General features: G+C 35.0%; 1 protein-coding gene and 1 long non-coding RNA gene across 6 annotated transcripts; one reads left to right on the top strand and one right to left on the bottom strand.

Annotated features, from left to right (window-relative positions):
* The first annotated feature begins 8,042 nt into the window (after nucleotides 1–8,042).
* Nucleotides 8,043–21,779, top strand: LOC130746536 (disease resistance protein RPV1-like). The gene is made up of 4 exons (XM_057599204.1): nucleotides 8,043–8,679; nucleotides 16,649–17,693; nucleotides 17,792–18,103; nucleotides 18,208–21,779. The coding sequence occupies exons 1-4, from the start codon at nucleotides 8,210–8,212 to the stop codon at nucleotides 19,654–19,656; spliced, it is 3,276 nt and encodes a 1,091-aa protein (XP_057455187.1). The 5' UTR covers nucleotides 8,043–8,209; the 3' UTR covers nucleotides 19,657–21,779.
* On the bottom strand, nucleotides 11,919–23,002 carry LOC130746542 (uncharacterized). 5 transcript variants are annotated; one of them, XR_009022144.1, is made up of 6 exons: nucleotides 22,887–23,002; nucleotides 22,222–22,813; nucleotides 21,896–22,122; nucleotides 21,701–21,805; nucleotides 20,999–21,085; nucleotides 13,494–14,883 (listed from the first exon to the last, which is right to left on the bottom strand). It is a non-coding gene; the product is annotated as an uncharacterized LOC130746542 (long non-coding RNA). The 5 variants fall into 5 exon arrangements; XR_009022145.1 differs by having other exon boundaries at nucleotides 22,222–22,351; nucleotides 22,887–22,982; XR_009022146.1 differs by lacking the exons at nucleotides 13,494–14,883; nucleotides 22,887–23,002 and adding an exon at nucleotides 11,919–12,683 and having other exon boundaries at nucleotides 22,222–22,351.
* Nucleotides 23,003–25,404: the final 2,402 nt, after the last annotated feature.

Here is a 25,404-nt window from a genome sequence, read left to right as displayed (position 1 = left end):
GCTTATTAACTTGGATAAATCAGAACTCTCTTTTAGCCGAAATGTTCCAGAAGATTGTAAACATGCCCTTCAGGGAAGATTGCAGATTAAGGCGGTTGAGAGTCACTCCAAGTATCTTGGTATGCCAACGTTTGTGGGTCGTTCGAAACAACAAGTTTTCAGTTTCATTCAGGAGCGGGTATGGAAGAAGTTGAAAGGTTGGAAGGAGAAGTTCTTGTCAACAGCTGGGCGTGAAATTTTAATAAAGTCTGTGGCTCAAGCCATCCCCACATACATCATGGGTTGTTTTTCCTTGCCGGTGGGTCTTTGTAACCATATTGAAAGTATGATTAGTAGGTTTTGGTGGGGGAGCAAACAAGGAGAACGGAAGATTCATTGGGTGAGTTGGGATAAATTGTGTGAACCTAAGAAGGAGGGTGGAATGGGGTTCCTAAGTTGTAAAGCCTTTAATGATGCTCTCCTAGCCAAGCAGGGTTGGAGGCTTGCGAAATTCCCAAATTCTTTAGTAGCTCGCTGTTTGAAAGCTCGCTATTCTCCACGGTCTCACATTCTTAAGGCAAGCCAGGGAATTTGTCCAGCTTTACGTGGAGGAGTATTCAGCAGGCTTGTTGGGTCATTCAGAGAGGGAGCTATTGGAAAGTGGGTGATGGTTATGCTATCAATATTTGGGAAGATAAGTGGTTACCTACACAGGTTGGTCACAAGGTATGATCTCTAAAGCCAGTTTCTTGTGATATATCTCGAGCTTGTCAGCTAGTGGATAGAGATTCTGGTAAGTGGGATGATGCTGCTGTGCGGGCTCTATTTCTTCCGTTTGAAGCTGATCAGATTCTTCAAATCCCTTTGTTTAATCTTCACTGTGATGATGGCTTAGTTTGGGAGGCGACGGGGGATGGTTTTTTCACGGTTAAACCCGCTTATCACTGCATTCGCGAGTGGGATCGATTGGATGGTCCAGGCGTTTCTATGCCTCAATCTCCTGCAATCTGGTCCAAGCTTTGGAAGTTGCCAATCTTTCCTTGCCAAGCTCATTTCATCTGGCGTGTAATGCAGAATGCTATCCCAACTTGCTATCGGTTGTGGAATCGTGGTGTGGTGTGCCCCATCTGGTGCCTGAGGTGTGACGGTTGTGAGGAGAGTGTGGACCATGTTTTCAAGGATTGTTTCTGGAGCAAACGTTTTTGGTTTGGTTCAGCGTTGGGCCTGACCTGGAGCGATGATTCAGAGACTTCTTTTGTTGCTTGGCTTCAATCGATCATCCTCACTGCTCCCTCAGAGTTTGCAGCCATGGTATGTGCTCTTAGTTACTCTTTGTGGCGAGCTCTCAATCAAGCCCGTTTTGATGCCAAGATTGTGGATGAGAGGATTACGGCTGCTGCTGCTTTACAAGAACTAACAGATTTTCATATAGCTCGATCTTCCATTGATGCAACAGTCACAGCTCCTTGTGCGTCCTCTGATCGTCGATGGGTTCCCCCAAGTGAGGGTGTTTTGAAGATGAATTTCGATGCTGCACAGGTGGGTATGTGCTGGAGGACTGGTGTAATCTTTAGACGTCCGGATGGTGAGGCTTGTTTGTTGGCATCTTTGGTCTGTGATTTCAGTTTGGGTGTGGACTTTGCAGAAGCAATGGGAGTGTATCGTGGACTACAACTTGCGGCCTCCCATGGGTTCCCTTCCTTGGTTGTTGAGTCTGACTCTGATCGTGCGATGCGTGCTGTGAATGGCTTGAGGGTGTATAACTCTTACTTGGCTGATCTGGTGGCCAAGATTAGGGGTCTAGTCTGTTCTTTTGTTTCATTGTCTTTTAAGCATGTTTTTAGGGAGGCAAATAGAGCAGCTCATTGCATTGCCAAGTACAGTCTAGTTCAAGGGGATAAGGTGTGGGTTGATAACTTTCCAATTTGTTTCATGTCTTGTATTCAGTAAGATATTTTGGCTTTCTTATTTCAATGAAATTTTATTTTCCGTAAAAAAAAAAAAAGACTTTAAGTCATATTGTAGCTAGTTGAATAATTAACTTGCGTTACTGTGAGATTATATTATTGTGGAATGTGAAGAGATTATTGATAGAGTTGATATTGATTGTAGAATGATTATGCTTAAGTTGTGAATGCTTCATATGGGTGCAAAAGTGATAGGGGAAGACTCCCAATTATTTTATGTATATCAGTGCAAGGGAAGTCATTTGAATCCAACTCAAGCAAGGAGCAGCGGCAGCCAACAAGTCGTGGATGAATAGTAGCGCGCATGAACAGTGCGTGTGAGTAATAACTGAGCAATGGCCGGGCAGTTAAAGAGTTAGTTATATGGGCAGTTAAAGAGTTAGTTATACGGGCAGTTAAAGCCTACTAAAAAAAGGCTTTTGCAACTATTACCTTTACCTAGTCAGGTATAAGAGGACATTTCTATGACTTCATCACTAGCACACCATTATTTGGGTAGTGGTGGATAGCCTTTCCAAGTACGACCGTTTTACATCCAAGCTTTGGCGGCAAGATTCGCCACATATATGTGCAGACTCAATCCATGGGATCCAATGATCAATTGTCTCCGGCACGGACAAGTTTTTCCTAAGCTCATAATGTGAGAGCTCTTTCGAGTACATAGAACAAAACTTTGATTCTTCACTGCATACCACCTAGAGACAAACAGATAACCGGAAGTTGGCAACCGCAGTGTGGGGATACCCTGCTTAACAACCCAGACTTAGGTTTCGCTATCTCAACCTCGCCGAATTATGGTACGATACAAACTTTCATTCAACCTCTGGCATGATCCCATTTAAGGCTCTTTATGGGCGGAGAGATCCTCCTTCCATCTTGGATTACGTACTAGGAAACACCTTTGTGTCTTCTTTTAATGATTCCCTACAAACCGGTACACGAATCATAAGGTCAAATAAAACCCAACAAACAAGCACACCAACCCAGAAACCCAAATAAAAAATCCCCACCCATAGCAGAACCGAGAAGGAAATAGGGAGTGAAAAGGGAGAAAGATTGAAGGGCTTAGATTTGTACCGTACCCACCATGATCATATTCATCGTCATCCCCAATAGAGACCCCAGATTGGAAGAGAGAAAGAAGAATGAAGATGAAAAAAAAAACGAATTTATTTATACCCAATTTTTTTCTATTTATCCAATTTTTTATTTTTCAGAAAAAATGAATTTATCTTAAAAAATATGAAAAAACCAGTAAAACCCACAATAAGGAGTCTAAAGGGGTTGTGCGCATTTGCACATCTTTAGGGTTAAGATTTAGGTGCACGTCAGTGGCATACTGGGTAGACCAAGAGAGCCCACTCCTAATTTGATGTTATTTGAAAGATACACATGGTCTGAATATATGACTTGTATCGCCCCGAATTTCGGGTGTCACTTTAGTAACCTATCAAAGTAAATATGCAATATTTTCCAAACGAATGTATAAACACGAGTATTTTTTTTTCTTCTTTTCGAAGTGTATTTCCAAAACATGTCATGCATACTCCCAACTACAAAGCCTAACTAATAGAAACAACTCAACAAAACTATTATGCAATGACACCATGAATCCGACATACTCCCTACGATCTCCACATCGGGAAACCGCAGGAAAGCAATGCATCGGAACCTACCCGAAACCTCAAATATAAATTCCTAAAATCTTTATGCAAGCTTAAACCAATAACGGTAAGCTCTCTAACCCAAGGCTCTAGCCTTAAACCAGACTCTACTCGTCGGGTCACTATCCTTCAAGTCCTCATCTCTACTTGCACAAAGGTTAAGCTCATTCGAAGATTCTCCATCGCCTAATAGCGTTAAGCGCCCAAACAACAAATAACAAACAGAAAGGGTTAACTCCATGCAATTACCACGTAGAAAAGAGAAAAACATGTTATTCAAATTTAAGTGCATATCATGGCACATAAACTAGCAACTTATTTCAAGATAAATGACAACATATATCCAACAATATGAAATCAAATCATATATCAGCAAAATCAACGATATGAATTTAACTCAGATATCAACAACTTAGCAACATAGATACCACAAACAGATAAGCTAACAATATAATCAAGATAGATATCAATAGAAGCAGCAACATAAAATTAAACCAGATATAAACAACATCAACAACATAGAATCAACTCATATGACAATAACCTCAAATCAGATATCAACAACCTTAAAAATATACATCAAATCAGATATCAACAACTTCAACAATATACATCAAATCAGATATCAACCAAAACATCAGAAGCAAATATTATTGCCCTATAATGCAACTATATGCTGCAACCAAAATGGATCGATCAATAATGTCTCGCAAGACGGGACAGAGCGAGGAACAGACTCCCCTGAACTATCACCAAATATCGCCCATGAAAGACGGGACAGACGGAGAACGAACTCCCCTGAATGCCACTTAATAACGCCCATGAAAGACGGGACAGTCATGTGAAAATATCCACTCCACTGCCACTTAATAACGCCCATGAAAGACGAGACAGATGGAGAACGGACTCCCCTGAATGTCACTTTATAACGCCTCGAAAGACGGGACAATCTCGTGGGACAAACCCACCTCATCGCCACTTCAAGCAAACCAAAACATCTCATCCAACTCAGTAGTCACTCAAACAACAATCCCAAATTCCATAATCAAATCAAGATAATCACATGTTATTCATATTATCGACAAACATAAATCAATTCAATGCATACCAGATCAGTTCAATGACACAAACCAGTAAACGGCCGAAGCCTCTCAGAAAACGGAGACACACGTCTCAATAAGTTCACTCGGGCGAAGCCTTTAGAAAACATTTAGCACAAGCCTCAGAAACAGTCAACATAAGCAAGCATACAACATTGAAAGCATACCAACATTTCAATCAATTGTCAATCAAGTTTAAACAACTTCATCTCAAACGCATGCAGTGCGATAAAAGCATGCAAGACTCAAAGACGCTCTAAAACTGAGTTACCCTTACCTTAGTCAATTTCTCCATCCAAGCTCAACATCCCAGTCCAATCAAAAATAAAGCTCCCAAACCCAGCAAGTTCCCCGGGCGTCCTCCTCAGTTGTGAAACCTCACCAATTGCTCCAAAATCTCTTTCCTCAGCTCAACTCGTTCCAAACCTTAAGCAAAGTATCATTGCTTAGTCGCTAAGAAACAAAACAACTAATAATACTATCAAAACTCGAAAAGAAGCTTTCGAAGCTCTAGAGTTCGACATTTAGGCACGAATGGACAATAAGACAGGTTTTCGCTAAAATGCACATAACTCGAGCTACAGAACTCGGAATGACACGAAACCAACGCCAAAATTTCGACAATTGAAAGAGCTACGCAATGGCTCAGGTCATAGAGACCCAAAAATTATTTTTGGACACGGTACCCTAACAAACAGGTTTCGGCCACTTTAGAAAATAGGGTTTCTGAACTTTTTCTTCGACCTAAATCAATTCCTAGGTATTCTTAGGCGATATCTAGGCCAGGGAAACTCTCAGAAAAATTATCGGGTCGAAAACTGTCGCAAGGGTATTTTGGTCAATAGTTTTAGCTCGGAAACTCAAAATCAGAATTTCGAAAAACAAATTAGATGGGGTCGATACCAACGAAGATTATGATGACTAATCCTACTAACGCTAAGCTCAGTCGAGAGTTTTTGACTCAAAAAGCGGAACCTCAGCATAAAATGGGTTTTTAGTCAGTTTTTCATATCTACGGCGACTCGGTGAAAATCCGAACGATCCAACAGTGATTATAGCATGTTGGGTTGCAGTAGAAGATAGTTGGAAAGAAAAATCGAGGTAATCAGACATTTTTACAAAAATCTCTAAACTTTGAGCACAGAAATAGCTAGAATAAGCCGACAGAAAGCAGAAATAGAAGTAAGATTAAGCATCCTTACCTCTGTGCCTACGCGTAGCTTCTGAAATCAGGACGATCGGGCAAGAATCGGAAAAAGCTCTGCACCCCTCTCTTTCTCTCTCTAACTCTCGGCCACTTTGGGAGAAAATGAGATATTTTCTCATTTTTTCCCTTCTTATAGTAGAGGGGAAAATCCGAAAAATCGATATTTTGCGGTTTCGGTCGTTTTGGTACTTTCGTCTGCTGATAAAAATTGAGTATTCGGCGAAAAAATGTCGAAACTCAAATGAAGGTTCATTTAATTGAGGAAAACGTCTCAAAGACGGTGTGAGTCGATTTATGCCGAAAAACTATTTTTGCAGTCGACGTCGGATGAGGAAACTTCCTTCAGGAAAAAGATCACAAACGTCGAAAGAAATGAGGCAACGCGGATGGAAACTTCATTAAAAGCTCTAAATAGAAAAACCCTTCATTCAAGGTCTTAGTTAAAGTTCCCGAGACGTTAAAGTCTGGCTTCGGCGGACTTCCGGGAAGCGAAACCTAACAAGCGTACAGTCCAGGGTTTCGTATCGGAAAGCTAGTCATGGCAAAAATACTCAGAGGTTCTTATTATCTCTTTAATTCTAAAATTCTCTTAAACAATGCTCTAGGAGCGGATATAGCCTTTTTCAGACACTCTCGACCTTAGTCGGGTGCGAATATGGCTCGTGCTATCAATCAAAATGACTAAAGTGTCATCCTTAAACATACTGCGAACTTTCGTCTTTATAACGCTAATCCAAACATTAAACACGAGTCAAGTTCCTCTCACGCTGACACAAAATCCTATGTGTGAGTTGAAAATTAATTATTTATTTAATTCTAAAATCCTGGGTCTTACATGACTCAAATCGAAAAATTAATAGATTTTTTAAGCAAATCTCTATTAATTAATTTTAGTTCGATGAGGGAAAGAATCATGGCATGTCATGGCCTCTATTAATTATATACTTGATACTTAATTGCCTACTTTTTTTAAGTGGCTTCTGTCTAATTAGTTACACTTTCAAGTGGTAGCTCAAGTGGTAAGAGTTGATGAACATATGAGTTGGGAAGAAGAAGGTCTAAGAATTGATTCCTAAAAAAAGTTAAATTTCTTGAATATCGACGGATATAAAAAGACTTCGGATGTGCTATACTTATATAAATTATAGCCCATAGGTGAGAAACTATCTCATTGCCCTTACCTTGAGCTTTTGCGCGCGTAAATTCGCCGAAGCCCCAACAATCATGTGTTATTGAAGAAAGACACAAATGGGATGTTACATTTTTTTTATATATGCTAATGTTAGTGGTTAATAATGTTAGTAAATTAGTTTTTTCACCCGGATTTGAATTTGAGACCCTTATGTCATCTAACTCTTACCACTTGAGCTAACCCTCAGAGACAGCATATTACATTCATGCATGTAGTTTGAATTCACATGGAAATGTGGACCAGGATTATAAAAGTGAGTTCCCATAACGTTATCCATTTTGCAAAAGAAAATTAAAGATGATAGTTTCTCACCTATGGGCTATGATCAAATATTCTGATAAAATATTATATACATTTATGACTTAATTGATGCCAATTGCAACTTGCAAGTAGACAACCACAAGTCATTTTATTAAATACTTTTTTTTTTTATATATAACTGTCCAAGTCCAACCGATCATTATATTAGATCATTCCTTTACTAAAGTATTCTCATATTACCAGCTAGCTTTCGATCTAATCTTTATTTAAATAAAAAAATGCGAATTGCAGGTTTTTTTTAAAAAGCAATTTGCAAGTAAACAATCATCACAAGCCATTTTCTTTCAAAAAAAATAAATCATCACAAGCCATTTTTATTAAATAATTTTTCTATACATGCCGGTCCAACTAATCATTTATATTAAATAATTCATTTATTAACGTATTCACTATTCATATTATCAGCTTTCGATCCAATCATTATTTAATTAACAATATAACAACTTGCAATCTTATAAAAAAAAAATTAGCAACTTGCAAGTTGACAAACAAGACATTTTTACAAAATAAATCATTTATATATGCGGGTCCAGCCGATCATTTATTTTGTTAACTAATTTTCTTCACTAAAGTATTACGAGCTTTCGATCTAATGATGAAACCTAGAGTGGGTCAACGAGATTAAGCAACAAAATCATGTGCACCAATAAATTTAACAAACAAAATTGTCCTTATATACAGCCATACTTCATGCGTTCCGGTCAGTGTGCCTCTTCTTACCTGTTTATTTGTTTGTTCCATTCTTTCTTTGCATCAGTTTGAACTCACGGTGGCTGGCGATGTCTTCTTCTTCTTCTTCCCGGGTCTTTGTGAAAAAGTATGATGTGTTTATTAGCTTTAGGGGTGAGGACACGCGAGATAACTTCACTAGCCATCTCTATTCTACTCTCAAAGAGGAGAATATCGTAACCTACATAGATTATGAGCTTGAAAGAGGAGATGATATTTGGCCCGCACTTGTAAAAGCAATCAAGGACTCCATGATGGCCATTGTTGTGTTCTCAGAAAGATACGCAACCTCAAAGTGGTGTTTGCAAGAACTCGCCCAAATCATGGAGTGCAAAAGAGTTCAGGGGCAGGTTGTTCTCCCTGTGTTCTACAAAACAATTCCAACAGACGTGAGGAAGCAGACAGGGAGTTACAAGAAACCATTTGAAGACTATGACAAAAGAGAAGACCAAAACAAAGTGCATAGTTGGAGAAATGCTCTCACTGAAGCAGCAAATATATCTGGATATGAGTCAAGCGGGTAAGAACGTATTATTATTTTTTAAATAAGTTTTTATTCGCACTTATATCTCATCTCCACCTAGGAATACTATAACATTTTATACTTTTGGCAACACTGATTTAAGCAACATGCATGTAAAAGTTATTGTCTAAAAATGTATCAGGAATCAATTCGTAATTGTTGCCGCTCATTTTACTCAAAATATAATGCTTTTTTATAACACAAAATAAGTGTTTAGTTTGTATCTAATAATAGTAAACAGCTATTATGTGATAATTATTGTTTTTTCCACATAATATATTACATTTTTCACAGTATTACCTTAAAGTATAAAAATTGTTACTAAAAGGAATATGTAATGCCAGAACATGGGACCATCAGAAACTGTTCCGTAAAGCTAAGGAAATATTTCCAATGCCTATGGCTACCCTCTTTAACCGTTAGGAAAACTAAAAAAATGTTGTAGTGGGAGATAATAATAGAATAAATGAGAGAGAAATGAGAGTTATGATTAAAATGTGAAAGAAAAAAATGAGAGAGATATGAAAGAAAGCTAACTATTGCGTAAAGCTAAGGAAATATTTCCCTTGCCTATGGCTATCCTCTTTAACTGTTAGGAAAAATAAAAAAATGTTGTAGTGGTAGATAATAGAAAAAACGAGAATTATGATTAGAACGTGACAGAAAAAGATGAGAGATATGAAAGAAAGTAACAGGTGTGAATGAATCAAAACAATTTTTTCCTCTAATTTAGACTGAAGATCACAGCAGGCAGATTTTGAAAAAAAATATTTAGAGTTGACTTTGCTAATGACAACATAATGTTGAAAATTTGATTTTAGATCTGAATCCCAACCCCGAGGCTACCAACAAACTACACTCCTTCTTAGATCTCGATTAAGTCACTCATGATCTTAAAGTGTTTCTCCATTCCCCTCAATCCTTATGTCTCATAACTCTTATCATTTGAGCTAACCCTCAAGGACCTCAAAGTGGTGTAATAGTTAGTAGTTGTTTAAATTAAGTTTAAGGTATGTTTGGTGATCAAGATAAGATAAAGAATTGGATAAATGCAGGATATGATAAGGACATGATAGACTCTTATCATATCATGTATTTGAGGTGAACAAGATAATATATGATAAGGATATGATATAAACAGTGAAAATATATCAAATTTTCTTTTGAATAAAAAATACATAATATTATTTAAAAATTAGGTTTTAAATTAAATATCTTTTAAAAATGATTATTCTATTAAACTTAGTTTTTTAATTTTTCATAAATGAGCCTACGTTTTAAAACTAACTACAATTTAATTAATTAGCCTATTTTTAATTTTTTTTCCAAATGGAGCCTATTTTAATTAAAAGTAAAAACTATATATGTAACCAATTGATTTTACCTTAGTAGAAGAAAGTGATAAAAATAAAAAATAATTGAATTTAAAATATATTATTAAAATTATTATTTTTTCAAAATTACTTTATGCTGAAACTATAAATTGTTATATAAGTTGAGACTTGAGAAGTAATTTTAAATAAGAACAACTGATAATATAAAATAAGTATATATTTACTACTAATAAATCAATATTTATAAGGAAGTATTTTATTTCACTGCAAGCGAATAATAATTTTATTTATTTTTATTATAATATGAATAATAATTAATGTTAACTAAGTATTAATAATTGATAATGATAATTTAATTATTTTATATTAGTAAATTTAATATTTCACATTAATAAATTAGTTCATTTAATAATTAATTTTATGAGTAAATAAATAATTTTAACTAGGCAATAACAACTAGTAATTGATAACTAATAAAACTGTTATATTACAAAATAAAATTTTATATTTATTAATTATTATTATTTTAAATTATATAAAATATAAATATTGAAAGAAATGATTTAGGGTTAGGGTATTAAAAAATAATAGAAAATTGTTATTATCCTAACTCTCCCTTAGGATAACTTTTACACATAATAGACATGATAGGATAAGGGTCAAGATTGCGTTATCCCATCCTGCTGGCGCAACAAACATCAGAGAAGAATAAGATATGATTGCACTATCCTATCATGTATGTTTATCTTGTCCACCAAACGGGCCTTTAGAGTAAAATGCACTCTCATCCCTCGAGATTTGCTAAAGTTACACTTAACCTCATTTTTAGTTAAAATATACAATCTTCTACTCCATCTTTCTAACAAGTTAAGTCAATCTTAAAAGATTCTAAGAGAATAAATAAATAAAATAATAAAAAAAATTGATGTTAAATGGAATGTAGATTTTTCATTATATCTTATTCTCTCATGAAATTTACGACACTGCCACTTAATTATTTCATACAATTTTTTCACCTTACACTAATATCTCATCTAATATCTCATGCAACTAAATGATTAGAAAATTTTCACAAGTATTACTCATGAACTTAATTAAGCTCAAGTTATTAATATTCAGAGTAATTAATATTCAAAAATATGACCAAAATATTATGTATTATCTGAATAACTTGAATCTTACATAAATTATAAGATCATCATATATCAATATATATTGACTTAGAATTTAGATTAACAAATCACGTATATGTAACAATTACTATTTGTAACGTTTTTTTTGTGATGAAGAGGATCCAAATTCTCAATATTCAGATGTACGAGTATGAAAGATGAATGCTAATTTAATTTATATGTGAAAAATATAATATAATTAATTCGCAATAACTTTTAATCGCTGCAAAGAATATAGTCCATATGTGTCTATATAAAAAAATATTGTAAAGAATATGACTTTATAAAATATTATTTATGCTAAAAATTAATAAAAATATGATTATAATAAATTAAGAATAGGGCTCAGAAAAATATAAATATAAATAATACTTGCAATGCAATAAAAATATTACTTTATTAAAAATTGATAGTTTATATTATATAAAGAGTTTAATTTTGATGCACCGACGGTGTAAAGTTTTTTTACACCGTCAACCAATCAGATTTTAAGGATGTGACATGTCAATTAAAGAAATGAAATGAAAAGAGACATTTTCTCACATCCTTAAAATCTAATTGGTTGACGGTGTAAAAAAACTTTACACCGTCGGTGCATCAAACTTTTTCTCTAAATTATTTTTTTTTTGGTGAAATTTAAGTTGTCGAATGTCAGGAGGACTCGATCTAGTTTAGTGATAATATAAGTAACTATAATGTAGTGTATGAGACATTAGTGTGCAATGAAAAAATTGGATGAAAAAAATAAAGTAGTGGCAATATTGTAAATTGTATGAGACATTAAAGTGTAATTCCAAAATCAACATTCCATTCAAAAATAATTTTTTATTTTATTAGTTATTTGAATATTTAAATTAATTAATTTTAAATTTTAAAAGAATATTCTCTTGAAATCTTTTTAAATTAAGTTGACTTGTTATAAATAGTGGAGTGTAAATTTTGATCAAGAATTGGATTGAGTGTAATTTTGAATAATCATTTCTTCGTACAATTTCTAATGAGTTGTGAAGAGGTGAAGGAAGAGAGAGATATGAATAAGTGAGAGAGAGACAGTAAAGATGTGATAGGTGATTTGATTAATGAAGAAGAGAGAAATAGATAGAAAATGAAGGTAAAAAATGAGTGAAGGTGTAACACCCTCTGAACCCCGCGTAAATATTATAGCTTAAATCAGAGTAAAATGCATAACACAGAGGGTCTCACACTTATTCTTCAGAAACATAAATCAAAACACATGTCATGCTCATAATAAATATAAATTTTCAAGTTTGATGTCTCAAAAACATATGCATAGCACAGTGGATTTATTTTCAACTCCAAAATTTAACATGATCAAACAATAAAGAGAGTACACAAAATATCTCTTAACATCCAAGTACAATACTAAACGTTTCCCTCGTGTTACATAACAGAGCATGACTCCCCTAACCAAACCGTAAATAAAAGACTAGCTCCTCCGACTAACCCTTGCGAGAAGCTCCACTATCATCGGCACCTGAGCGATGTCGCATAGAACATCATTCCAACAGAAGGGTGAGAACTCATATCATATGGATAAGCATAATAATAAATAATGTAAAAGCTTATCTATGTTCCACATAAACTCTTCACACTTCACTAATAAATAATAAATTATGTAATTTAATATAATCAATCTACTCTACAGATATGACAATACTCCATAATTAACAGCTCAAGTAAAATAAATATAATTGTGTCCAATTACTACAACATCAAATCGCTCCAAAAATATCACAATTATCATTGATTAGCATCAACAGCTCTCTAAGGCATAACATAACAATTTTACAATAACAAATACAACTCAAGTGAGACCCGTGCAAATGCCTTTTGTACCAAAGTTGTTATCCTTAACGGTATTACCGCGTCCACTCCAGACAGATAACCACCCATAAAGCCCTCGCTCTAGGCTTCAAAACCACTCCAGTTTTGGGACAAGTCACTAGCCTCCACGAGAACTAGCAAACATTGTCTCTTGACAACTATACAATGTGTAAAACTCAACTAACATATGCTTATTCAGACCATCTCCAAGTCTTAATTATTTTAGCATCACCAGCTCAACAATTCAAATCATCTACAATTTCACAAAACACACACTAACATGTTATCAATTACACAACTTACAATCACAGTAACTTAACAACTCAACATCTAACATCAATTCAGAAAAACAGCACCAAAATAATAAACTATTAAACAGATATAAATTATCAAATACACTCAAAAAAATCCAATATTTTTATCAAGGTTCTGTATACACGTTTTGTAAATCCCTGTAAATTTTCAAGTCAAAATTCGAAGTACAAAAATCAGGAAAAATCGTACACTAACAGCAGTTCGTAAGAAACTAGACAACTTAACCTATGCTCACTAAAATGCATATAACTTGAGCTACAGACGTCGGAACGACGCGAAACCAGCGCCAAAAGTTTCATAACAAAAAGGGCTACAACTGTTATGAATACTACTTCTTCGGATTCGGTCATTATCACAGCTCAAAAAAGGATTCAAGAGCTCGTAAATTTCTGCGCATCATGCGCGCCTATCATCTACCCCCAAAATTCATCTAAAACTCAAACCCTAACTATTTAAATTTGGGAATTTATGTATCCTAGGGTTCCTAAATCATGCTTTCTATCATTATCCACTATCATACCAATCCATAAAACATGAATTCAAACCCTTACCTCTTGTAGATCAAATCTAGGTTTTCTGCTCTTTTCTCGTCTCCTTCTTCTCTGTTTTCACGCTTTCTCCTTCTCTGTTCTGCTCTTCTAATTCTGATTTCTCTTTCTTTCTTTTTTCTATTTATTTCACTCCTAACCTTAAACTAGTATTACTAGTGGGATCCACTCTATATATCACACAAACCCAACAACCTTATATAATTTAATCTTATCTCACTCAAATACAAATTAAATAAATTACTCACTCCATATATCACATAATAACTTAATTATCTAATAAAATCACTTAATCACCTTATCATCTAATTAAATCACATAATCATCTTGTCATCTAATTAAATCACATAAACTATCAAATTACCATATAACATAATAATAATTAAAATAAAATACTAAATAACCTAATAACAGAAAAAAAAAATGGGGTGTTACAACTGTCCCCTACTTAAGAATTTTCGCCCTCGAAAATTACCTTAAACGAACAATTCGAGGTCGGACTCCTTCTATCCTACTAACCAAAACAGTATCGATTGTGTCGTAAACACATATCGAATACAAAAGGGATTCAACATGCTAATAAACCTAGCCTATTGACCGACCATGCTCTGATATCACTAATGTAACACCCTCTAAACCCCGCGTAAATATTATAGCTTAAATCAGAGTAAAATGCATAACACAGAGGGTGTCACACTTATTCTCTAGAAACATAAATCAAAACACATGTCATGCTCATAATAAATATAAATTTTCAAGTTTGATGTCTCAAAAACATATGCGTAGCACAGCGGATTTATTTTCAACTCCAAAATTTAACATGATCCAACAATAAAGAGAGTACACAAAATATCTCTTAACATCCAAGTACAATACTAAACGTTTCCCTCGTGTTACATAACAGAGCATGACTCCCCTAACCAAACCGTAAATAAAAGACTAGCTCCTCCGACTAACCCTTGCGAGAAGCTCCACTATCCTCGGCACCTGAGCGATGTCGCATAGAACATCATTCCAACAGAAGGGTGAGAACTCATATCATATGGATAAGTATAATAATAAATAATGTAAAAGCTTATCTATGTTCCACATAAACTCTTCACACTTCACTAACAAATAATAAATTATGTAATTTAATATAATCAATCTACTTTACAGATATGACAATACTCCATAATTAACACCTCAAGTAAAATAAATATAATTGTGTCCAATTACTACAACATCAAATCGCTCCAAAAATATCACAATTATCATTAATTAGCATCAACAGCTCTCTAAGGCCTAACATAGCAATTTTACAATAACAAATACGACTCAAGTGAGACCCGTGCAAATGCCTTTGGTACCAAAGTTGTTATCCTTAGCAGTATCACCGCGTCCACTCCAGACAGATAACCACCCATAAAGCCCTCGCTCTAGGCTTCAAAACCACTCCAGTTTTGGGACAAGTCACTAGCCTCCACGAGAACTAGCAAACATTGCCTCTTGACAACTATGCAGTGTGTAAAACTCAACTAACATATGCATATTCAGACCATCTCCAAGTCTTAATTATTTTAGCATATTCATCACCAGCTCAACAATTCAAATCATCTACAATTTCACAAAACACACACTTATATGTTATCAATTACACAACTTGCAATCACAGTAACTTAACAACTCAACATCTAACATCAATTCAGAAAAACAGCACCAAAATAATAAACTATTAAACAGATATAAATTATCAAATGCACTCAAAAAAATCCAATATTTTTATCAGGGTTCCGTATACACGTTTTGTAAATCCCTGTAAGTTTTCAAGTAAAAATTCGAAGTACAAAAATCAGGAAAAATCGTACACTAACAGCAGTTCGTAAGAAACTAGACAGATTAACCAATGCTCACTAAAATGCGTATAACTTGAGCTACAGACGTCGGAATGACGCGAAACCAGCGCCAAAAGTTTCATAACAAAAAGGGCTACAACTGTTATGAATACTTCTTCGGATTCGATCATTATCACAGCTCAAAAAAGGGTTCAAGTGCTCGTAAATTTCTGCGCATCATGCGCGCCTATCATCTACCCCCAAAATTCATCTAAAAATCAAACCCTAACTATTTAAATTTGGGAATTTCTGTATCCTAGGGTTCCTAAATCATGCTTTCTATCATTATCCACTATCATATCAATCCATAAAACATGAATTCAAACCCTTACGTCTTGTAGATCAAATCTAGGTTTTCTGCTCTTTTCTCGTCTCCTTCTTCTTTGTTTTCACGCTTTCTCCTTCTCTGTTCTGCTCTTCTAATTCTGATTTCTCTTTCTTTATTTTTTCTATTTATTTCACTCCTAACCCTAAACTTGTATTACTAGTGGGATCCACTCTATATATCACACAAACCCAACAACCTTATCTAATTTAATCTTATCTCACTCAAATACAAATTAAATAAATTACTCACTCCATATATCACATAATAACTTAATTATCTAATAAAATCACTTAATCACCTTATTATCTAATTAAATCACATAATCATCTTGTCATCTAATTAAATGACATAAACTATCAAGTTACCATATAACATAATAATAATTAAAATAAAATAGTAAATAACCTAATAACGGAAAAAAAATGGAGTGTTACAGAAGGTGTGTATGAATCATAATTCTGTAATTTTAGCAAATTTTGAAGGAGGAGAGTGTAATTAACTCTTAACTTTATCCCTTGTTAAAATTTAAATCTTATTTATATATTGACAGAGACGATTCTCAAGTCATAAGGAACATGGTTAAATATGTTTTGGGAAAGCTGCACTCGATGCAATATGATTATCAAGAAGGCCTCGTTGGAATCGAAGAACAGTGTGAAGCCATTAAAGGTTCTTCAGGAGAACTTGGAAGAAGAATTGGACTTTGGGGCATGGGGGGAATAGGTAAGACAACCATTGCTAAAGCCTTGTTTAATGAATACTCCCCTGTATATGACAATGTATGCTTCTTGGAAAATGTAAGAGAAGAATCACAGATTCACGGACTAACACATATCCGTGATGAGCTTCTCTCTGAGCTACTAAAGGAACAAGTTACAGTATCCAACTTTTCTGGATCCACACACAGTAGTAGAAAATTTCTGATTGTGCTTGATGATGTGGATAGTTATGAGCAATTAGAATCATTGTGTGCTGGATTTGGTGACTTGGGAGAAGGCAGCAGTATCATTGTAACAACAAGAGATAAACATTTGCTTCGTGAAATAGTTGATATCGAGATATATGAGGTCAAGCCTTTGGACTTTGAAAAATCGCTTGCGCTCTTCAGCTTAGCAGCCTTCAACAAAAGGGAGCCTGACAATGCTTACGAGGACCTCTCGCGAAGGGTAGTTGAATATGCAAGAGGCTTTCCATTCGTTTTACAATTGTTAGGTTCGTATTTTTATTCCAAAAAAATTAAGTTCTGGGAATCTGAATTGAGCTATTTGGAGACCAGGAAGAAATTCTTCAAGGAAACTCAAAACGTGTTCAAAGTGAGCTATCATGGATTGTCAAAGCAAGAGAAGGAAATATTTATGGACATTGCTTTCTTTTTTAAAGACCGAAATGAAGATTCAGTGATAAGTATACTAGATGCCTGTGGTTTCGATGCTGCTAGAGAAATAGAAAAACTTAAAGATAAAGCTCTTATAACTATATCAAAGACCAAGACTATACAAATGCATGACTTTCTACAAGACATGGCTTTTGAAATAGGTATAGCAGATCCTACAAGAGGCCGCATATTGACAGATAGGGAACTTAATGGATACCAGGTAAGAGAAAGATGCCCCAACTTTTTACTTGTTTCCATAGAAAAATTGTGCTGAATTTGCAACCTCAATTTACTTATTTCTTGTCTTTATCCATTCAGGGAACTCAACCAGAAGATGTTGAAAGAGCACTGTTTGATTTGTCTCGTGAATATAAATTTGAATTCAATGCTGGCATATTCGATTTGCCTAAATTAAGAATTCTTAGATTTTATATCCCCGTGGGTAAGGAGCTATCTGCCAGCATCTCTTTCAAAGATTTTCTCAACAATGAGGGAGGTTCTACTGAACTAAAGTATTTTGAGTGGACTGGATACCCTTGCAAATCTCTTCCAACAAATTTATGTGTCAAGTTTCTTGTTGAGATTCGCATGCGGTACAGTAGTGTTAAACGACTTTGGGAGGGGAAGCAGGTAAAGATATCTACATTGTATTTGCCTGTATCCATGCTTACATTTTCAATCGGCTTAACTGAAGCATGAGATCGATGACATTCCTTTTGACTTTTTATTTGCAGGATCTTGTGAATTTAGAGACAATTGACCTAAGTCATTGCAGATTCTTGGAGTGTCTCCCTGATTTGTCTAAAGCATCAAAACTTAAATGGGTGTATCTCTCTGGATGTAGACGCATAACAAGTCTTAAAATTGAAAAGCATTTAAGCAATCTTCAGGAGTTGAATGCCTATGGCTGTCCAAAACTCGAGGAATTTTCAGGGTCGTCCAATTCAATTAAAAGGTTGGATTTAAGCGGACCAAGATCCCAAGAAGGCGAGATATGGTTTACGCAAAGTCGTCCACTGAATAACCTTACTGATGCGTTATCATGCCTGACATCTCTTGAGGAGCTAAGAATTTCTAACTGCCAATTCATGGACAAAATGAACCTACATGTCTTATGCGCTGCCTTAGGATCCTTGAAGCTTCTACATCTGAAAGATTGTAAAGAGTTGCTTGAACTCCCAGACAACATCAGTGCCTTGTCATTATTGCGTGAATTAAGGCTTAATCGAAGCAATGTGAAGAATTTGCCTACAAGCATCAAGCTTCTTGAAAAGCTTGAGATTCTCTCCTTAAAGATGTGTTCGAAACTAGAGTTTCTTCCTGAGCTTCCGTTGTTGATCAAGGAACTTAACGCCGACGGATGTGACTCATTAGAGACAGTATCCACTTTAAAGACATTTTCAGTGAAAATGAAAGGAATGGAGAAACACATATCATTCATGAATGCAAAGAAACCGAAGGAATCTTCACTGCTCCAGATTATGGAAGACGCCATGTTTGCAATGAAGAGGGCTCAATTGTGCAATGTATTTGTAAGAAGTAGTGTTGCGGTTTGCTTCCCAGGAAGGAGTGTCCCCTCAGGCTCAGGGCAAGGGTTGTTTGCATATCGAAGCAAAGGGTCCTCAATTACCATTGAACCTCATGACAGAAGTTTGTCCCACTGGCTAGGCACCATTTACGCTGTGGCTCTTTCGAAATCCTATCATACTCGGGGGTTGGGTAAGGCTAAAGTTGGATGTCGAATCTACGGGAAAGATGGGGAATGCAATACTACATGGTTTGGCAAAGACTTCTACAATTCCAAATCGGAAAATGTTTTTATATGGCATGGCTCAAGTTTCGATGATGCAATCGTTTTTGAGTTCTTTGTTACAGCAAGTGACAAGGGAAAGGTGGTCGGAGAGGATGTTATAGAGTGTGGGATTTACCTGAATTGTTGCTCAAATTCTGAGCTCCAGAGTCTCATAGGGGAAGCAGAATTGGAACCAGAGATCAAGTCTGAGTGGCCATCGGCACTGGATTTGCGGGAGGACATTAATCAGAAAGAGGTTAATTTATGGCAAAGGGAAGATGATGAAGCTGCTGCTGCTAGATGGGTGGCAAGAAGCAACGAATTGCAGCAACAAATGGATAAAAAGAAAAAAAAATCAACGTATGGCCACTCACAGGAATTTCAGAAGTGAGGACTAAGATCAAAAGGAATATTATCCGTAAGAAAATTTCAATTTTTATCAAATAAAGAATGTGCCAAAAAAAATAACATAACAAAAAAGAAGCAGCAGCAGCCCAACGACAGCAAAAATCCCTTTGTTGAAGGACTTGAAGGGGGCTTTTTACAAAAAGTTGGTGTACATAATTTTTTTCATTTTTTCCAAGCAAAACACAAACACCACAAATTCAATCTCATATAATCAGACCAATTAAATAATAAAAAAGATAATTGAACCAATAAATTCACATGTATACGAATTGAAGCACTCTACCATCACCTTTTTTTTCTTTTAACTAAACACATATGTTAGGAAGTTATTGGTTCAATTCTCTAAGAGTATACATTTTTTTTATAAGCAATTATCTATTGAATTGGAAGTACAAGAGGTACTTTAACCCAATACAACAAGAAAAAGAAAACAAAACAAAACAGCAAAAAACAAACAACCTCCCAGACAAGAAAAAAGATTGCCAAAGCTACACTACCAGAGCAGAACAAGTACTAACTAATTCTAAAATAAGCCACCCTTCCAAAGCAAACTCGATATCCCCTGAACAAGCAATCCAATACAACACCCCTAAGAATTCTTTAAACAGAGAATAGGATTAGGCAACCATTCAAAAAGAGAGCGATAAAACCCATTCACCTTCACCGTTACCCATAGCTCTGCCACACACCTACTTCATTCACATCCAAGTATCCCACCAACCTTCCTATTCTAATTGGTTTTCAAACCTATCTTGGCTTCCTCGTTGTACCATTCCCAAACAAACCTTTTAGTGCCACCACCCACGATGACGGATCAGCGGCCACAAGTGGTTATAATAGGTTTTCAAGAAGGCCTTGTCGGAATTGAGGAACACAGTGGAGCCATTGAAGGATTTTCGGGAAAACTTGGAAGAATTGGAATTGGGGCATGGAAGGAACAAGTTAGACAATCATTGTTAAAGCCTTGTTTGAGAAACACTCACCCCAATTTGACAGCGTATGCTTCTTGAGAGACATAAGAGAAGAATCACAAATGCACGGACTAACACATATCCGTGATAATCTCAGCTGCTAAATGGCCAAGCTACAACATTACTTTTGCCTAAACTAAGATGCACCTGAACCTATTAAACTTAGAAGCCTAATTTTGCATTCATCATAGTAATTAGCAATCACTTAAGATATACTACTTTTGCCAATATGAGGTTTTCTCATCTCTACCAAAACAAACAGGCTATAAAAAGAAATTAGGAATCCATGACATAGGATTGCGAGGAGGGAAAAGATGTAGAATGGAAATGTAGCGTAGAGCATTCAACTTGTACCTGTTCTAGGGTTTGAAACATGATCGCATTCCAAGATCCTAGCCGTCCAAAATTCAGGAAGAACCCTTTATAAAAGGCGAAGTGACCCTGAAAAACATTGGATTACACAACCAATCAGTTTGGATATAAAGGGCATCCATTGACAATCTAGCTCCTTTTTTTTTTACCAAATTTATGGCTAAATGGCAGAGAAATTGTAAGTACATGTCTCCAAAAAAGGAGGTCAGCCGGCTATACTTGTGTGTCATATCACACCCACCACATACGATTAAATAAGAACAAATACTTTGAAAAATTTCATGCAGCCATCTCAACAACAAAGGATCCACATAGTTAAAGGTTGTATTGTACCGAAATAAAAATGATGCTGTATGTTCTGAAGCAAATAATAACAGTGAAAAGCAAAATACATCATTCTTTAAGGGTTTGATAAAACAATCAAGGGTGTTTTTATAAATAGAATCTCCTGTCATTCTCGACTTAACCAGCATATACACCAGAAGGAAGATAGAACAACTGAATTAATAGAATCGTAAGATTGCACAGGAAAGAAGCTCACTTGTACTTGATTACTTCGTAACCAAATAAAAAATGAAACCCCAAAAATAAATTTATACATATCGATCCCGGCATACCATAAAATGTTCAGCTGTCAACAACAAATACTTAATAATAAAAACTAAGTAAATCCTGAAAAATTACCAGATCAATTGGGAAGCCAATACAGACAGCAAAAAACCCTGCCCCCAGACCAGCAAGGAGATGAGTTACAACATTGTCAGTGAATCTTGGAATTTCCAAAATAGTCTGCAATAAAAAAAGAGTTGTTTAAAATTATAGAGTAAGCAGAACAAATGTTTGTTTCACAGTGCATGCCTCCTGCAAATTATGAGTTACCGGTTTCACTTCATCATAGCGGCCTAGTTCAGCAGCATTGATGATACCATTAGGTGCTATATTGGGGCCAGACCCAGTCCAAAGAGGAAACCCTTTTCGCTCCGCTTAGCCCTATACCCCCCTAGGGGTCTTTTAGTGATAGGTTCTATAGGAACTGGACGATCCTATTTGGTCAAATACCTAGCTGCAAACTCCTATGTTCCTTTCATTAGAGTCCCAAATCCTTCCTGTGTTAGAAGGAGGTTTGAAACAAAAGTAATTGTAAACTAAAATAATCAAATTACATCTTTCTATTCCAAAAATCATATCAGGTCAAATGTACAGACCTGTCTCACGATTTTTGAATAAGCATTTATCCAGAGTAGCACCTAGGAACACCTGGAGGCAATTATCCTTCTGCTTGAAGCCTCACTTTGACAAGATCAGTTGGATTTGGCACTGTAATTGCCACAGCACCTGTTGACAAAACAAAATGAAGGCGATCGTGATTACTGATTAGAGTTATTTGCTATTAGTATCTAGAAAGGGTAGCACAACAGTTGTAATGCAATGTACAGCTGAGAAACCAGCACCCCTTTTTGCTATATGGGCAAAATAGAAGGCTCCCCAACTTCATTTACAAATAGAATGAAGGGTCTATAAGGGTTCGGGTGGGATGGAGAGTCTAGAGTTCAAATCCTCAGAAGGGACTAATTTACCAACATTATTAACAACTAACATTTGCCTAAAAAAACAAATAGAATGCATGAATACAAAAGTAAAATAAATAAAAAGAAAGGCTGAGTATGAAATGCCAAACTACTTTCCCCCTTGAGCAATAATATTACTGTTGATAGTGAAGCTGATCACTCCCTGCTCATAGTTACTTACTCAACTAACAGAGTTGTGTGGCACAGCAGAATTTTGAACATAGAGGGACTGTTTTAAAAAAATTGAATAAAATCAGTAAAGCGCAATAATGTAAAAAGACACTAGCTTAGGATTAACTTACCTTCTCATCCTTCAATGTGTCTCTAAGACAATCTACAATCGACATTGTTTCTCCATCTGCGGGTCAAGAGGATCAAGACGGTCAACCCAATTCACATGCTGCTTGCGGACAAGCCCTTCTTCAATGGGAAGACATTGATAGCTCTATTTTTCGGCCTAACAATTTGACTCTACACAGCTGAGGCCCAAAAGGAGTTAAGCTAGACCCAAATGGATGAATGATTACATTGGGACTGGGTACTAGAAGCCTCACATATCTTTGTCCAAAAACAAAAGAAGCCTTATTTTTAATGGTTTATACTGTAATATTTACTTGTAGAATACTCCATAGCTAGCTAGGATCATGCCACATGAAGGGCAGCTCTACACAATAAAGCTGAAAATAAATCATCAGAACTTTTTACTAAACAAATTAATAGTGAACTCAATTTTCTCTCACTCAATTTTTTGCTCTGTTAAAGTTTCAATTGGTAGAATTAGAAATCTCTACCACAGAGTCCTCATTTTTTTTAAAGAGAGTTCAATGTATTATCCATTGTATAGGTGTGTTAAATAACTTAATTCAATGTTTATATATAACAATAAGTGATTATCTTTTTTTTTATAATAACAATAAGTGATTATCATGAACTTATTTAAAAGTTTTATGAAATAAGTACAAAATAATATAAATAGTCATAAGCGTTGAAAAGCTTATAGGTATATACTACTATATAGGTCATAGATATTTTGATAAGTTTACTTAAATTGTTAAACCAAACTGCTTAAATCACTGGACAAACTCATAATTAACACTTTCTATGACATGTATGATGATCTAACAAAATGCTTCTCTGAGTATTTAGTCGAACCCAACCTGAGATGGACCTCAAAGTTGAATCAACTAACTCAGAAGTGGTAGAATGCTCTTTGAAGTCTAACAGTTTATTTTATTATAATTTGATGTATTTGAAAGATACCCATGGTACAGCAACAAGTTCACACAACTGACCACAACTTCCCGGTAAAATTTCAATTAGTGGGTAACTCTCTCTAAAAAATTCCATTAAACTCTCATCTAAAAGTGAACCTTTGTTGATCTCCTCAGCATGCTGCCGACGCCCTGTTTGTATTTTATATTTTCTCTCATGTCTCCACTTTTTTCCCTAAGAAGTGTGAACAAAACACAATTTTTAAAAAGAACAATTATAGTTTCTCACTATGATCAAATATTCTGATAAAAGATTATACATTTATGACTTAATTCATGCCAATTGCAACCTGCAAGTAGACAATCACGAGTCATTTTTAAATACTTTACGTTGTATATATGGCCTGTACAAGTATAACCGATCATTATATTAAATAAGTCATTTACTAAAGTATTCTCACACCGACTATCTCTGAATGATAGTTCAAGTGGTAAGATTTAGGAGACATATGTGTTAGGTGAGGGAGGTACAAAAATCAATCTATGTATGGTACAGTTTATCTTTTCCGATGTAACAAAAAAAAATTACCAACTATCGGCAGTTCAAGCTTACCAGCCTTATGATGCTCCGGTGTTTAGGAATTTTTTAATTTTATAGTTTTCTAGTATTTATTTCTCATTCACAAAAAAATATTACCAGCTAGCTTTCGATCTAATCTTTATTTAAATAACAAATGCAATTTACAAGTGTTTTTAAGAATTTAATGGTAATGCATCATTAATGTAAGCATATTTTACACGGACATTTAATTATGGGTCGCCAAATTGAAAATGAAGTTATTTTAATCGACATTTAATTATAATAAAAAAACATAAATGTTTTTTAATACGTGACATTTAGTTATTGAATGTCTATGTAAAAATATTTTACACTAACAGTCCACAACCATTAAACTCGTTTTAAAGCAATTTGCAAGTAAAACAATCCGGAAAATTTTTATTAAATAATTTTTCTATATACATATATATATGTCGGTCCAACTAAATTTTTATATTAAACTAGTATTTTTTACCCGTGCGATGCACGGGGGATATTCATTTTTTTTCGTGTGTAACTTTTTTAAATAAATTGTGTTAATTTTATTTTGTTTATTCAAATAATTATAAAATTGTGTGTAATAACTATCAAGTGTGAGTAAATCTGTCTTAGAAAGAAAATGACAATGTTGAGCTGTTTATAAGTAAGATGTTTCATAACCTAATGTTTTTAGGTTTTGGGTGAAAGATGAGGTGTTCAACACACTTGTGTCTGCTCTTTACCCCAATGTGATGATGTGATGATCTCTCATAACTTTAAACATATTTTTTTTGCCCTAACACCACCATGATATAAGTGTTCCCAACTCAAACAGTATTGCGTCCCAATGAGGGTATTTGGAATCAACGAAAAAATATATGAATATTAAGTAGAGTAATGTCTCCCCTATAATCTAAATATTTGAATGAAATTTATTATAAAAAAACCTCATTAAGGAAGAATAAATTGATTTTTTAAAAAAAGAAGAAATTGGGTCAGCTATAAACCATGATGCAAATAGAGTAGGATATC

The sequence above is a fragment of the Lotus japonicus genome, chromosome 3, assembly GCF_012489685.1.
Source record: "Lotus japonicus ecotype B-129 chromosome 3, LjGifu_v1.2".
In the NCBI taxonomy this organism is placed as follows: domain Eukaryota; kingdom Viridiplantae; phylum Streptophyta; class Magnoliopsida; order Fabales; family Fabaceae; genus Lotus; species Lotus japonicus.
Note: the sequence above shows the minus strand (reverse complement) of the source record. Positions and strands in the feature narration are given on the sequence as shown.